The following is a 15530-nucleotide window of genomic DNA, read 5'->3' on the forward strand; positions in this document are numbered from 1 at the left end:
TTATATGCATGATGCACGAGTCTTGCACTGATTTGAATATTCTTCCACGAGCTGGAAAATGCACTTCACCACGTGTTTGTTTTTCTTACAAATGCTTTAAAAATCATTAGCTCACTTTAAAAAAGCTTCTGTGATTTGTCAATACCCCCCCACCAATTTCCCAGCACTTCCATTCATGATTCTTAAAATTTGGAAACGAGTGAAATAACCAAAACACCCTTGAATTAAGCCAGCGGTAATAAATTGCACCAACCTTTGATGGCACCGGTAAAAGAGCTCCGCGGGCTGTTTAACGACGCAACCACTCAGATTTCAGAGTAGACTTTGATGAACAAGTCAACAGCACCACCTCTTTGCCTTCACTATTCTGTATCTCACACAAGGATGACAATTGAATATGTTTTTTAAATTATTTATCACTTAAAAAAATATTAAATTATTTTTTAAAAATATATTTCTATCAATTTAATATGATAATGTAAGAAATTAAAATAATCTAAAAAATATAATTTAAATTAAAAAATACTTTTTTTTTAAAATATACCATACCACATTAATAAATACATACTTAATAATTAAGAATACAGGTACGAGAATATTATACTTGGCAGGCTACCTCGTAACAATCCCGATCTTTCTCAAGTCAAATTGCTGATTATTGGCTCATCCAGGGACAAATGAGTTATTTCGTATAAAATCAGGGTTAATTTAGAATAAAAACAAAATAACCGAGCAGCATATACCAGTAACCTACTCCCTTTTTGCTAAGAAGTCAAAGTAGTTTCAGCTATAATCGAAACATTGGATAATTTCCTTCTTTCTCTTACACGAACTCGTAATTGTCTCCTCGTCTTAAAAACCTCAATAACTGCACGGCTTAGTAAAAAATTCCCAACCCTCCTCCTCCCTCTCATCAATCGGCTTCTCCGGTTTAAGCTTAGAAAATGGGTCAAGGATTGACAAATCCGGACCGTAAGTGCAGTTTTCCTAGTTAGAGACTTTCATTTCATGTTCTCTGCAGTTAGAGTCTCCACTTCACATAATCGGGCAGAGAGTGTAGTGATTTCTGTATTATTTTTTTTGCTCCCTGCAATTCTTCCAGTTAGCTGATTTTTCTTCGAGAAGTTAATTCCATCATGTTACAATCAGGTAATTTTTTTTTTATTAAAGATGAATTGCTGTGATTATGTTCTTATGATGAACAAATTTTATATTATTTTACTGAAAATCTGGAATTCAATCAGGGTATGATATTAATAGTCTGTTTGAAGAAGCACAAACGCGGTGGCTGAAACCAGCAGAAGTGCTTTTTATATTACAAAATCATGATAAGTATCAGTTCACAAAGGAACCACTTCAAAAGCCAACCAGTAAGTAATTAAGGTTTTCTTATAGGTAATGAAGATTAGATTACAGCTAATTAGTTACTTACAGTGTGGAAGTGTTGAACAGGTGGATCTTTGTTTCTATTTAATAAGAGGATTCTTAGGTTCTTTAGAAGAGATGGTCATAGTTGGCGCAAAAAGAAGGATGGAAGAACTGTCGGGGAAGCACATGAAAGGCTCAAGGTTATTGTTTCACACCTTCAAATCTTTGGCACGTATATCACTATTCATTTATTCGTGTGATTGTCATCTCGCGTGCGGTAGAAGTTCCTTTGGAAATTTTTTTAAGATATGATCATGGATCTCATTTATAGTATTAGGTGCTATATGTATCAATTTAGAAGGAGTAATAGGCATTTCAGTGGTGTTCTAGAACATGAAATGACTTTCGGATAGGTTTAGTGGTTTAGTTAGTGAAACGTGTTTCCATTTCATGCATTTAGTGTTTATTCCAAGGTTCATATTTCTGGCATTTTCTGTGTATTGACATTTTTCTGGCATGATTAGGTTGGAAATGTTGAGACTATAAATTGTTATTATGCACATGGTGAGCAAAACCCAAATTTTCAGAGACGCAGCTATTGGATGCTGGACCCGTGAGTAAACTCTCTTCTCTTCCATAACTGTTTTTTCCCTTTCATGATGTGCTATGATCATAGAGAATACCTCATATTCATGATATCTTTCGAGGCAAGTGGAAACGTAAGTTTTACGCAAGATATAGAAAAGCTAACCTAAAATTATCCACAGAATCATGGCCATTTTACTCACTCCCATTTTATGAGCAAGAGAAGTGGATGATAAAGTGTTGGGTCACATGTGCTGAAATATTACTTTCTTGGCAGGGCATTTGAGCACATTGTGCTTGTTCATTATAGAGAGATTTCTGAGGTGAGTTGTTATGACCTCTGTAAATTATCAAATTCTGTGATATTTCATGTTTGAACGTGTTTAAGTTCTTTGTCATTGTCAGTCGTGATCCTTATTATTTCTGTTATGCGGGTTGGATTGACCACTCTATCATTCCATTGAGGTGCTTGTCAATCCTTTAGCTTAGCAGCAAACGATTTTTGATGAAATGTTGCTTAGCCTGCTATAAGTTGCAAATTAATGTCACTGGTCACATTTATGTCTACAGGGAAAACCCTCTCCCGGATCTGCTGCACAGCTATCACCCGGATTCTCTTATAGTCCCAGCAGTAATACTAGTCAAACTCAAGGATCATCCTCTGCAATTAGTGGTGTATATGAACAACATCAGAGTTTGTCCAGTCCAGCATCTGTAGAAGTTAACTCGGGATTAGACATCAAGGACAATGGGGTGGATAGTACAGCAGAGCTTACTAGTTTTGCTAATAACGAGGTTACTCAATGTTTGCGAAGGCTGGAGGAGCAGTTGAGTTTGAACAAGGACAACATCAAAGAAATCGGCTCATTTGGTGGTGATGAGGGAGACACAAATGATTCAAAAATTCTGGAATACGTAAACCACATCTCCAAGGAGGATCAATCTAAGAATTTACTTCGTGGATCACAGTATATTGTTGATTACCAATCTTATGGTGGACTTTCTGGAAAGCAACTAGAGAGAAACAATCTTGCACCACTTCAGGATGCAGGTTTGTTGTGTCCTTATTTGGTGCTTGTACTCAATTTAAACATGGCATTTTACTTCTGCTAGTTTATTGATGCCACATTACACGTGGCTGCATTTAATTTAATTTAATTTGTTTCATATGTATCCTTACATCATGTTTAGTATTGTTAAGCATTTTGTTTTTGCTAAATCTGACTTAACATTAGCTTCTTAATTAATTCTCCAAAGTGTTGTTGGCTTAGAAAATTTGCGTGTATCAAATTCTTGAGTGCAATGATTCAATTACTATTGTTCTGCGATTCAGTTTTATTAATTTCTATGACTTAGCTCAGGTGGTAATAAGTGGGTGGGTCATGTTAGATCTCTGGTTCAAATCTTACCTGTTGAGAGAAAAGCATGCAAAGATTTTGGAAGAGGTTTTACTTGACTGACAGTTTGTGAGTAAAGCTCTCTCACCATAATCCTCAAAACAAAATTTCCTCACAGAAAAATTCCAAATGGATTTGTTTTGGTATTGTGGTCTATAAATGACAGGGGTAAGAGAGTTGTGATTAGAAGGTGAATACAGCATGCATCTTTCTGATTCTGTACATGTCCCAATTTAATTGAGAGAGAGGGCCTGATACTGGTGTTTCTTACAGCATATGTTGTGCTTCTATTAGAATCATACTTGAGTTGGAAAGGGAGAGAATTTCCAATATCATTATAGGTTAGGAACTAATTTATATTATCTCATCAACTTGCTATTCTGGAAACATGAGCACTAACTTGTATAGGGCTTTAAGAATTAATGGATTAAAAGTGATCTTTTGATCATGGATGGAGAGGATATCCATCTCCCAAGGACCAGATTTTGTCCAATATGATCCTTTTATTTTAGTTGTGGTGTAACCACCAATTAATCTCTTGTTTACCACTTCCTTAAAACACTGCTCAGAGATTCCCCAGTCATTCCTAGCTAATGTTACTGCATACTTACTCTTGGATTGGTGCTTTCATATTTAACTACTGGATCTGCTTAGTTTTGTTCATGTATCTGCCTTCCATTCTTCCTTTCTTTGTTGATGTATAAATAAAACACAATAGGAAAGGAATCAAGAAAAAGCTACTAACGACATTATGGTTTTTAGGTGATAGTGGCGCATACCAGCAATCATATTCTCAATATTATACAGATGGAAGTAAAGAAGACCTTTCTTGGAATGAAGTGTTCGAATCCTATAACACTTCATCAGGCATTGAGTACCAGGTTAAATATATGGAGACTGTAAATGATGTATCTTTCTGTTACATCTTTGATATCCTCTTAGTTGTTTATACTGGTTATGGACATTTATATTTTTCAACAGGAAAAGCCCAAGTCTTCTTTAATGATGGAAACAGCTCAAGAGCAAGAAAATTCTCTTTGGATAAATTTTGCTGAAACCAATGTTGGAAACTGTATGATATCTTATGGCCTTGAGGATCCTTTCAATGAATTATGTTGTGTTGAAAAGATATCAACAGTGATTCACATTTTAATTTTCAACATCTAGTGAACTTTTATCAAGCTTTAATATTTTTTTCATATTGCCAGCTTCTTTGTTGCCGCCTCAAGAATTTGAAGGTTTCGAAACTCCTACATATTCTTCTGTTATAGAAACACATGAAAACAATGCTGACTGCTATGCAATGCTATATGACCAAGGCCATCTTGGAATACCCATTGAGGCAGATTCAAATTTGACAGTTGCACAGCAGCAGAAGTTTAGTATCCGTGAAATATCCCCAGAATGGGGTTATGCTACAGAGGCTACAAAGGTACGACTCATCAAATTCTATGAACTGTTATGCTCTTCACTACATTTCTCGTTATTCATTCATTGAGATGGCAGTATTATTCTAAGAATTGAACTGTTGTGTGGAAGAATGTATGAACTCATTAATTTACAGCATTTGAAAAAAGGCTGCCCCTTCAGTGCAGTGATATAATTCAAGTTGATAGCACAATTTTCCTCACTCCTGTCTGGATGTGTTTATTCTTTTCTTTCGGAATTATGCTTTCACCGATGCATCCATCTCATGTAAGATTTGACTAGTTTTTTGCTGCCTGACCAACTATTTGCCACCATCCTCATTCTTGATCAGGATTGAACGAAACAGAGGAAAAACTTTGCCTTGTAGCTTTATCCCTAGTTTTATGATTCTGCTAAATTGGTTCCTGAGTTCAGTGAAGACAGTTTTTAAGAAATCAGGAAAACATGACTATATATTGGACACTGAAGTACTTGAATATAGCATGTATTAGATGATCCTGAAGCAAGACATTTATAAAATCAGCACAGGACACAGAATCATCTTGTGCTGAATTCATTGAAGATAGTATTTAAGAAATTAGGAAAACATGACTATGTGTTCCAGGACACTGAAGTACTTGAATATAGAGTGTATTAGATGATCCTGATGCAACGCATTTATAAAATCAGCAAAGGACACAGAATCATCTTATGCTTCCCAATCTCAAGTGATGGATTCCTGCACCCTCTCCTTCTCCCCCTCTCCCTCTCTAGGCAAAGAGTAATTCAAAATTTCATGGACAGTGACCAACCATCCAACCCTGATGCTTACTGGTACCATAGAGAAAACCAGATAAGACTAGTTACTGGTAGCTTATGGTCCTTTTAGATAACTAGATGTTTCGGTGAACATTCTTCAAACTACCAATTCGCTTGCAAACTAAACAATTATCTCATAAACCTTCCTGATGCAAGATATGAACTTCTGTCCTTCTGATGACTCATTCCTCAGGATTATTTTTGGAACATTTCCAGTTTGCATCTGTTGTACTTTGAGAATATTATTAAATTAGTTATCTTATGCATTGCTTTGAGATGTTTTTCTTTTTAGTTCTGAAATAAGAAATTGAGTCCAAAATTTCAAGTCCTGAGTCTCAATGCAGGTCATCATTGTTGGATCGTTTCTCTGTGACCCATCGGAATCATCATGGACATGCATGTTTGGTGACACTGAAGTTCCTCTTCAAATCATTCAAGAAGGCGTTATTCGTTGCGAGGCTCCTCCCCACCAGCCCGGAAAGGTCACTCTCTGCATTACTTCTGGCAATCGGGAGTCCTGCAGTGAGATCAGAGACTTTGATTACCGAGCTAAGGATAGTAGCTGTGCTCACTGTAACTTTTCCCAAACAGAAGCTACTAAGAGTCCAGAAGAGCTATTGTTACTTGTCAGATTTGTGCAGATGCTTCTGTCTGATTTCTCTTTGCAGAGAGGAGACAACATAGAAACGGGAATTCATCTACTTCAAAAATTGAAGGCTGATGATGATTCATGGGGTTATATCATAGAGGCTCTTTTAGTTGGCAGTGGAACTTCATCCACGACAGTTGATTGGCTTCTGCAACAACTACTGAAAGACAAGCTGCGGCAGTGGCTTTCCTCCAAGTCTCAGGAAGAACATGACCATCCTGGATGTTCATTGTCCAAAAAAGAGCAAGGGATCATACACATGCTTGCTGGGTTAGGTTTTGAGTGGGCCTTAAGCCCAATTCTCAGTCATGGAGTCAGTATAAATTTCCGTGACATTAATGGGTGGACCGCTCTCCACTGGGCTGCTCGTTTTGGAAGGTAAAATTATAACCTGGTATGTTTTCATATATTTTGTATACTGATTTTGGCTATAGAGATTGTTGATCTTCCAAAAGAAGAGGCTTACAACTTATATTGCAAGGGAAGAATATCCATGTTGAATGTTGATACATTCAACCCAGACTTGCAATTTTGAGTACATGTATAGGAGATGAGAAGATAGAATTGAGTCAATTGACTAGATTTGAGAGAAAGCTAGAAAGAGATTCAGTGGCAGAATTATCTTCTAACTCACCAATTAACCAAATGAACTAAAACGGAAGACGATTAGAGGTGTTGTTGGGTTATGACTTAGAATGTAGTAAATCTCATAATAAATTGGTTTTATTTGCCTACTAGTTTTTGAATGGTGGTCATTATTTTCTGTAACAGGGAAAAAATGGTTGCTGCCCTTTTAGCTTCTGGTGCATCAGCTGGGGCTGTGACCGATCCTAGTTCAAAAGATCCAATTGGCAAAACTGCAGCATCCATTGCTGCCAGTAGTGGGCACAAGGGACTTGCTGGTTATCTTTCAGAAGTGGCACTAACTAGCCATCTTTCATCTCTCAAACTCAAGGAAAGTGAGCTTTCTAAAGGCTCTGCTGAGATTGAAGCTGAGAGAGCTGTAGATAGCATCTCAAAGGAGAGCTTTGCTGCCAATGAAGATCAGGTTTCGCTTAAAGATACCTTGGCTGCTGTCCGGAATGCGGCTCAGGCAGCTGCCCGAATACAATCTGCTTTCCGTGCACATTCTTTCAGAAAGCGACAAGAGATAGAAGCTTCTCTTTTAGATGAGTATGGTATCAGTGCCGGTGACATTCAAGGGCTCTCAGCTATGTCAAAGCTGGCCTTTCGTAACTCCCAGGATATTAATTCGGCTGCATTATCCATTCAGAAGAAATATCGAGGATGGAAAGGTCGCAAGGATTTTCTGGAACTTAGACAGAAAGTTGTGAAGATACAGGTGCTATATCTTTTCACCATAGATCTAATTTCATCTGTATTTTCTCAAAATAGTGAGATGTATTAAAATCATGATTTGTTTTGTGCTTCAGCATTTCATTATCTAGACAGCTTGTGTATTCATTTATCAAGTAGCACAATCAACAAACCATTGAGTATATTACATACATTCATTTTGAGGGGTAGAGTATCCTTGATTAAGCACCTTTTGGTCTTTTGGCAGGCTCATGTGAGAGGCTATCGGGTTAGGAAGAACTATAAGGTAATATGTTGGGCTGTTGGAATTCTAGATAAGGTAGTGCTGCGGTGGCGACGCAAAGGAATTGGTTTGCGAGGTTTCCGGAATGAGACGGAGTCCATTGATGAAAGGGAAGATGATGATATTCTCAAGATGTTCCGCAAACAGAAAGTGGATGGAACTATTGATGAGGCTTTCTCTCGTGTGCTATCAATGGTTGATTCTCCGGATGCACGTCAGCAATATCGTCGGATGCTGCAACGATACCGCCAAGCTAAGGTAAATAGATCAGAAAAAATTGTATTGACATGGAATTTGAACATTCATGCTTTAATGCAACTGGTTAATGTGTTTTTTAAGCCTTTTACCTCTGAGCATCTGTTGATTGTGCAATAGAATGGATTTTTTTTTTACCAAGTAATTCAATGGAATTAACAAGAAGAAACAATTATGTAATTTTTTTTCATGCATGTAAAAGCATGGTGAACTCAATGTCGTGGTGTTTGAAAATACTAATGTTAGCTTTACACAGTTGGAAATAGAAAGTCAGGTTTGAAGGTGGGAGGATTAATTGTGAGTTCCTGCCATTTTATCTTGAATCAACCTCAAAAGTTTAACAAGATACTTGCTCCTGCTATTATTGCCCCAGGATTATCCCAAGAGAATCACTGTGCGATTTTAGTGTTTCTGTGCTGAGCACGCTTATTTTCTTTTGGCCAAACCTGTGAATTCTTCTACCATTCTTGCAGGATGAACTTGGTACCAGTGAAGCAGCAGCGTCTACTTCTCTGGCTGATGCGAATGAGATGGAAAATGATGATCTGTACCGTTTCCAGTAGAAGCAACTTCTGACGTACAATTGCACTAACCAATCTTCACCCCAGTTTGACCGATCTTAAGTTTGCCTTGGATAATTCTGGATTCAGCTGTGTATAATGGCTTGCATTCACAATAGTCTCTAGTGATATTAGAATATGACTGGTACATTATCTCATATTGATTGTGTAAATGCTTCTTGTAAGTGCTGTAAATGGCACATGAAGAAGTTGATGTAGTTTCTTTATTCTCTTGGAAGCTAATATACTCTTTAGTATGGAAATTGGAAAGTCTTAATTCCAATCCTCTTATGCATGCATGCCCATGCTGGGATTCCTGCTATCAAAGCCTTTTCCTTGGATCACTAGGCGTGAAGCCTTTTCTTTTTGGCTAGAATAGAGATAAGCTCATGGCTACCGACGGCACTAGAAATAGAGAAATTATCACGTCAACCCCATAAATATTTGTTGAAGGCTTTGCATTTACAGTAGTCTTTTGTTTTTTTTAGCTTATAAGCTCATAGCAACTTTTTCATCGATATTAAATGAGAACGATGAAGACAGTCGATACATTTTTATTTATTTCGAATGAAAAAGTTTAAAATTGAAGGACTAAAATGAAAAGTGTGAAGGGTGCCGTTAACCTTTTCTCTATCACCCAGCTTCGCCCCTTCTTATTAATAATTGTGAATCTCTTTGAGGAAGATGATGGTGAGTAAAAAAATTAAAAATTCATTAAATTAAAAAAAATTAATTGAAAAAATTAAATTATAAAAAAAAATTGATTAAATCGATTAGAATATTGAAAAAACTGACCGGTTTGGTATCGGTTTAATAAGCTTGAGATCAAAAAAACTAAACCGAACTGAGTCAAACCGGAAAAACCGAGTCAAGCTGGAAAAACCGAGTCAAACTAAAACCAAACCCATTGGAAATTACAAAAATACCCAAAAAACAATATAGTTTTTGGTTTTTAATATAAAATAACCAAACCGAAACCAAAAAACAGTCGGTTTGAACCGGTTTTTATTTTAAAATAATTGAACCGAAATCGATTAGTTTGAACCAGTTTTTTTTTTTAAATAATTTAATTTGGTTATTTTGATGAGTAAAAATCAAAATGAATCGAAAATTATTACCTCTATCCACGACAGTACATGTGTAGAGACTAGAGAGAGTAGAAATTTGTTGACGTCACTTGAAAAAGTTACGCCTGCTACACGTAGCTGTCCTTGCCCTGAACCTGAAGTGCAAAATGCAACAGACGGCGTGCACTGTGGGTAGTTGTAGGGGTGATTATTTTCGGTTCGATTCGGTTTTTATAAAAAAAAAATAATTAAACCGAATTTTTTTTAAAAAAAACCTGCAACCGAACCGAAATGGGTTCAAACTGGTTTGGCTTGGTTTTTCGATTTGGCTCAGTTTTTTCTGTTTTGGCTCGATTTTTTTTGGTTTGGGTTTGGTTTGGTTTTTTCGGTTTTAAGCTTATAAAACCAAAATCAAACCAGCTGGTTTTTTTAAAATTTTAATTGGTTTTTTTCAATCAGTTCAGTTTTTTTTTTTTTTTTTATAATTTTCTCGATTTTCTTGATTTTTCAGGTTTTTTCTCATCCCTAGTTAATTGTAATTTGGAGCCACGATTATCGTGTAAGGCCACGTGGCTTCCTCTAAAAAACGATAAGCTTGCCATTTAGAATGTTCAACTACATCTCATTTCGTTGTCTTGACTTATTTTGTTCTGTCAATTCTTCTCTCATCAATATCATTGCCTAACCTAACCATGGAACCAGCCAAAAATCTGGAGCTCATTGATCAGGCTATCAAGAAGCTTTTAGCAGAGAAAAGAAACAAAGAATCCTCTGGTGATGATGGTTTCCTCCAGGATGATAACGATCAACTTCTCCTCTCCAAATTGCTTTCCGAGGTATATGAGAGAGAAAAAAACTCCAAGGAACATTGAAATCATCTTCTTGTGTGATTAACTTTCAATAAACACTTCATGTTTTGATTGATTGATTAGCTTCTATTGAATGATTTGTTCAAATTACATGTCTCGCTGTCAATTAACGTAGCTGGCCTCGTTTGTATGAACAGTTGGAATCACTAAAAGGGAATGATGTTAAACTTGAGCAATCTGATATATCACCTGGAGCGGAGGAGGAGGAGGAGGTAAATTCTCCTGCAATTGGTGAAGTGTTGTCAAGACATGAGAACAGCATTGAAAATACAGCCGCTGGAGAGATAGTGAAAGAGCTTAGAAAACTAAGGAGGCAGAATTTTGTTACCCAGTGCCTTCTTTCAGCAATGATTGTCCTCACTGTTGCCTGGCAGGTATCTCAGGTGTCCATCATTTTGCAAGTTAAAGATGGGTTGAGCCACCCGTTTAAATCCTTTGGGAGTATGTTAAATGGGATGCTGAAACGTTCCGGTACCAAAGGTCAAGATTCAGAAAATCAGCAGTCAGAAGTGGTTCCTGTCAAAGTTCCTCCTTTTAAAATTCCAGAGCTTCCACATATCGATTTAGGTTCCAACATTGAATAGCATTTGCTACATTTCAAGTGCATTTGATGGCAAACCGATGAAGGGTAACCGCCTAAAAGTAGGTGTTTGGTAGTGATTCTGCTTCTAACTATTTTCTAGAAGTGTTTTTGGTTTTAAAAAATATTTTTTGATGCTTTTCACTTGGAAACCGAGCAGCAGTGCAACCTCAAAAACCAAAATGGGCACTAAATGTCTATATGATGCATTATTGTAATTGCATGTTCAGTGTTTTTAGCATCCAGGTATAAACAAGGCATTTATAGGAAGAGAAAACCATGTTGAATTGCTTTTATAGGTTGATGTTTTGTAAGAGAACTATGTAAAATACGTCTTCTTATTGCGTTTGAACTGCGAGCAAGGTCCACTGCTTTTTGAGCCTTCAAGTTTCCATTTGAGAGCAACTGGATAACGTAAATAATCAAAGATTGAGTGTTTTAACTTTTACGCAAACCACGTACAGGTTCCCTTTCTGTAAAGAAATGATTAAAAGAATCATGCCAGCCACAAACTTCAACAGCGCAGTGAACTCCTCCTTCGATGTTCATAGATGACTAATCAGTGAGAAAATCATCTGCACAACGACTACCATGGTGTGGTGCCTAGCCAGCCACCGCAAAAATTAAACACAAAAACAGTGGCGTTACACAAGTCATTTAATGCAGATACAACGCGCATAATTGAGTGATGATGGATGGTTCAATAGCAAGCAACTGCAGTTCAACTTCAAAGCAAGACCTGAAACATTGAACGCATGACATGGAATTCGACTCGAGCAAAATGTTTTGAAATCTCCAACACCAAAATCTTTAAACATTAAACCAACAAATCTTTACCAATTCAACCAATCACAACATAGCAATCTATGAACTTCAGGAACACCAAGAAGGCGTGTTGGAATGAAACATTAAACATAACCCAAACAAAACATCCCCGTCTTCATTTAAAATGTTTTGAACTGAACGGATATAACGAAAGAGGTCCAATCCCTGGACATTATAACCATATAAGATTTTGCTTGGCCGTTCTTGTCTTCAAGCATAGTTCAACCTGAATATGTCATTGTACACATAATAGCTTCCCTGTGGCGTTGGCATCAAATGGAACATCTGTGAGCAGAAAGCACGTGGGGAAATTTCAGTTAGAGACTAAACGTACAATATTAACCTTTCAGTCTCAGAACAGCACGGTAAAGAAATAAATGAAGACTGAAATACACACCACAAAACTAAAATGAAATAAAGATCACATAGAACAATACATTATCCACCAAGTGCTTGGATGGTGCTAGAAAAAGGACCAAACAAAAAACAAATCAGTGCCACACATTGTCATGGCTGACTGAACGCTAGACTTCAAGAGTACCTGCTTGAAGAACTCAGAGGACCAATTTGATACATGCCAACATACACATGATTAGATGACCCAGACAACTAACAAGAGAACTCATCCTCTACCGGTTAAGCATATGCATGTGTATTGAGCTAGCCAAACATTCATCAAATTGATTTCAACACAGGAATCATAATGAAGAAACTCGACAGAACACAGAGTTGGGGTTTCATTTTTAAGCCCCGGCTCCGACGTTAAAGTTTCCTTATCTAAGAGATTTGATCATCTAAAGCATCATCCAATGCTCAGGGCATACTTTTTCAGCATTACTGAATCACTTCTTTCTCACTCCACTTTGGCAGCGCATGCTTAATTTACAACAAGCAAACCACCATGGAAATGAAGCAAGTAATCACCTATAATGTTCTAGGAGGTCGAGCACCAACCAAGTTTTCAATATAAGTTTCTAAGCATCTCATATAGAAAAAACCCTTGCGCAGCCATTGAAAACAAAGGAAAAAAACAATTCAAATCCGCATAAACATTGAAAAATCACCTGAACCAGAAAATTGCTTCATGTCACTGCTATTTCATGCACTTGTAATGCCATAAAACTCTAGACGTGCATAAATTAGCTACAAATCAGATAATAATATAACTGGAAATCTCTACAAGGCACACACAAATAAACCCTAGATCTAGCAATACAAAACACAAACATTCTTTATTTCCAAAACAAAAATCCAAAAAATAAAGAAATCATAAAAAATAAAAACTAAAATACGTAACAGTAACAACTAATTCAATCAGATCGAGAATCGAATCCGTAAACATCAATCAATTAACCACAGACCAGTCCACATACACCACAAGACAAAACGTAAAGAAAAAAAAGGAAATACCTGGCTGAACTTGAGAGCGTGCTGTTCGCCGGCGAGCTGGAGATTACCGGAGACGAAAACAAGCATACCACCAGCAGGACCAGAAGGCTGGCAATCAACGGTAGTGATGTGATGTTTGCACTGATGAAAAGGAAGAGCAGTTAGTTTAGCTACAATATTCTGGGATCCCTGAGTCTTTTGACCTTCAAAAGTCAGCATGGAAGCGTCTTGATACAGATTCGCCAACCCAGCTCTATTCGAATCGAACATATTGTAGTAGTGCTCAACAAATGCCTTCGCTACTGTGTCTGGATCCATCTCAACCCCTTTTTAATTTAATCTTATTTCCTCCTCTTTTATTTCTTTCTTCTGCTTCGTTTCACAGAGAGAGAGACACAGGGAGAGGAAGGAAGAGAGGGTTTAGTTTTGCTTTTATCTCATCATCCAACGGGTTAGGATTTGGGGTTGGAAAGCAAGAATATCCAGGGGATTTTTACGACCGTAGAAATTTATTTTATTCTCGTCTCTTTAACGCGGCTTTTTTTTTCAATTACTTTTTTTATTCTTCTATTGTTTTGGGCGAACGTTGTAGAAAGACTTTGAAGCCCAACTGTAGCTTAGTTGGGCCTTCAAAAGCCTTACATGGAGGGTTAAGCCTAGCCGATCTTTTGAAAAATTACAAAAAAAAAAAAACCACTACATCAGCTCGGTTATTTACTGTTTCTTTGCGAATGAAATCATTGTGGATTCAGACAGTGTATTAACCATTTTACCTTTTGCTGCACTTAACAATTGTCTTGGCAATGGGGGAAAGTTGTAGTTTCTATGGGATTCGAATGTTATTTGAAAATTGATTAAGAACAAAGCAGTTGTTTTGTGTTTTTTATGTGCAGTAAAAATACTATGTTGCTCTTGGGAGCTAAAAAAAAATGGCCTTTGGTCTAGGGGCTTTTGCATCTTTACAAATTGATTTGTAGAGTTAAATAATGTTTGTACCAATCACGTCTGAAAAAAAAATAGCCTTTAAAAGATGAGTTTTTTTTTTTTTTTGTCTTTGCACATTTTATGTATAGTAAAATTTCATATTTACCCTTTGACTTTGAAAAATCAAATGCTGTCTTAGAAGGATATTTTTGTATTTCCATCATTATTTTTTCATAATATTCATATGCCCTTAGAGCTTTTTTAGTAATTTGCATTATTATAATATTAATAAATCAATATAATAGGCTTACGTGTGCCACACACACGCAGACGCGTTATTGCCCCCCACGCTATTTTGGTGGCGCGTGAGGGCCATTACAGTGGCAAAAAAAAGTCAATCGCCTACTCACCCAACACGGGAGGTGCCAACGCATCTATTAGGGTGGCACGTTAGACGACGATTGATCTTTTTCCTCCTCCACTTCTTTACTCTCTCATAAGCCCTGATATTCGTGCAAAGCTTTTATAAATTCAGTTGTATACTCTAGTTTGTATTATTTTTGGTTTGGTCCTCATTCTTTTAATTTTTATTTTTTTTATATAGATTTTATGCTTCTTTAAGTTTATTTTGTATTTAATTTCGTCTCTCATCATCTAATCTAGTTATAATTTTTTATCTAATTCAGTCCTCATTTTTTTATTGCTATTTTTTTTATCCTTTGCATCATTTTTTTTATCCTTTGCATCATTTTTTGGGAGGTTAATTTAATTTATTTGGTTTCCAATTTCGATACTAATTTTTTATTGCTCTTTTTTTTATCATTTTCTTCATTTATTTTGTTTTTTAATTTAATCTCTGTTTAGTTTCTTTCAATTATTTTTGTGCATGGTTTAGTCCATGGTTGTCAAATTCGCGAGTTGACTAGTAAAATCGCCCAATTTTACGAGTCAACTCAGAGATATAGTGTGAAATCGTGTAGCAAACTCGAAAATCAGCAAACTTGGTTAAACTCAGACAAACTCGGTTAAAATCGGTCAAACTCGATAAACTCGGTCCGAGTTTACCGAGTTCGAAGAAATTAACAAAATCTATTCACTCTTCTCAGAATCTCAGTCATTTCCATCCCGTTTGTCTCACAAAAATCCCCCTTTCTCCAAATCCACCAGCAACGCCTTCCACTCTCTTTCTTTCTCTCAAAACACTCATTTTTTTCTCTCTACACTCAAGTCTTCACC

At 36.6% G+C, this 15530-nt stretch overlaps 3 protein-coding genes across 3 annotated transcripts; 2 read left to right on the plus strand and 1 right to left on the minus strand.

Annotated features, from left to right (window-relative positions):
- The first annotated feature begins 829 nt into the window (after positions 1-829).
- LOC7496566 (calmodulin-binding transcription activator 4) lies at positions 830-8903 on the plus strand. Its single transcript, XM_024597437.2, has 13 exons — positions 830-1149; positions 1245-1370; positions 1453-1568; positions 1893-1981; positions 2231-2276; positions 2524-3004; positions 4113-4231; positions 4332-4422; positions 4559-4782; positions 5921-6603; positions 6997-7567; positions 7790-8083; positions 8554-8903. The coding sequence occupies exons 1-13, from the start codon at positions 1137-1139 to the stop codon at positions 8641-8643; spliced, it is 2943 nt and encodes a 980-aa protein (XP_024453205.1). The 5' UTR covers positions 830-1136; the 3' UTR covers positions 8644-8903.
- A 1412-nt stretch (positions 8904-10315) lies between these two features.
- On the plus strand, positions 10316-11543 carry LOC7481219 (uncharacterized). Its single transcript, XM_002303752.4, has 2 exons — positions 10316-10543; positions 10714-11543. Exons 1-2 carry the CDS (start codon positions 10400-10402, stop codon positions 11158-11160), a joined length of 591 nt encoding a protein of 196 aa, XP_002303788.1. The 5' UTR covers positions 10316-10399; the 3' UTR covers positions 11161-11543.
- A 397-nt stretch (positions 11544-11940) lies between these two features.
- LOC7481220 (nuclear transport factor 2B) lies at positions 11941-13889 on the minus strand. The gene is made up of 2 exons (XM_002304641.4): positions 13392-13889; positions 11941-12266 (listed from the first exon to the last, which is right to left on the minus strand). The coding sequence occupies exons 1-2, from the start codon at positions 13686-13688 to the stop codon at positions 12192-12194; spliced, it is 372 nt and encodes a 123-aa protein (XP_002304677.1). The 5' UTR covers positions 13689-13889; the 3' UTR covers positions 11941-12191.
- Positions 13890-15530: the final 1641 nt, after the last annotated feature.

Source organism: Populus trichocarpa, chromosome 3 (assembly GCF_000002775.5).
Source record: "Populus trichocarpa isolate Nisqually-1 chromosome 3, P.trichocarpa_v4.1, whole genome shotgun sequence".
NCBI classification, from domain to species: domain Eukaryota; kingdom Viridiplantae; phylum Streptophyta; class Magnoliopsida; order Malpighiales; family Salicaceae; genus Populus; species Populus trichocarpa.

Bases quoted from the DNA above. Each gene is read 5' to 3' on its own strand.
- LOC7496566 (XM_024597437.2), top strand. The intron at 1,371-1,452 runs GTAAGTAATTAA...AGTGTTGAACAG, and splicing joins ACCACTTCAAAAGCCAACCA to GTGGATCTTTGTTTCTATTT. The intron at 3,005-4,112 runs GTTTGTTGTGTC...TATGGTTTTTAG, and splicing joins TGCACCACTTCAGGATGCAG to GTGATAGTGGCGCATACCAG.
- LOC7481219 (XM_002303752.4), top strand. From the start codon at position 10,400: ATGGAACCAGCCAAAAATCTGGAGCTCATTGATCAGGCTATCAAGAAG. The intron at 10,544-10,713 runs GTATATGAGAGA...TTGTATGAACAG, and splicing joins TCTCCAAATTGCTTTCCGAG to TTGGAATCACTAAAAGGGAA.
- LOC7481220 (XM_002304641.4), bottom strand. From the start codon at position 13,688: ATGGATCCAGACACAGTAGCGAAGGCATTTGTTGAGCACTACTACAAT. The intron at 12,267-13,391 runs GTATTTCCTTTT...TTCTGCTCACAG, and splicing joins ACGCTCTCAAGTTCAGCCAG to ATGTTCCATTTGATGCCAAC.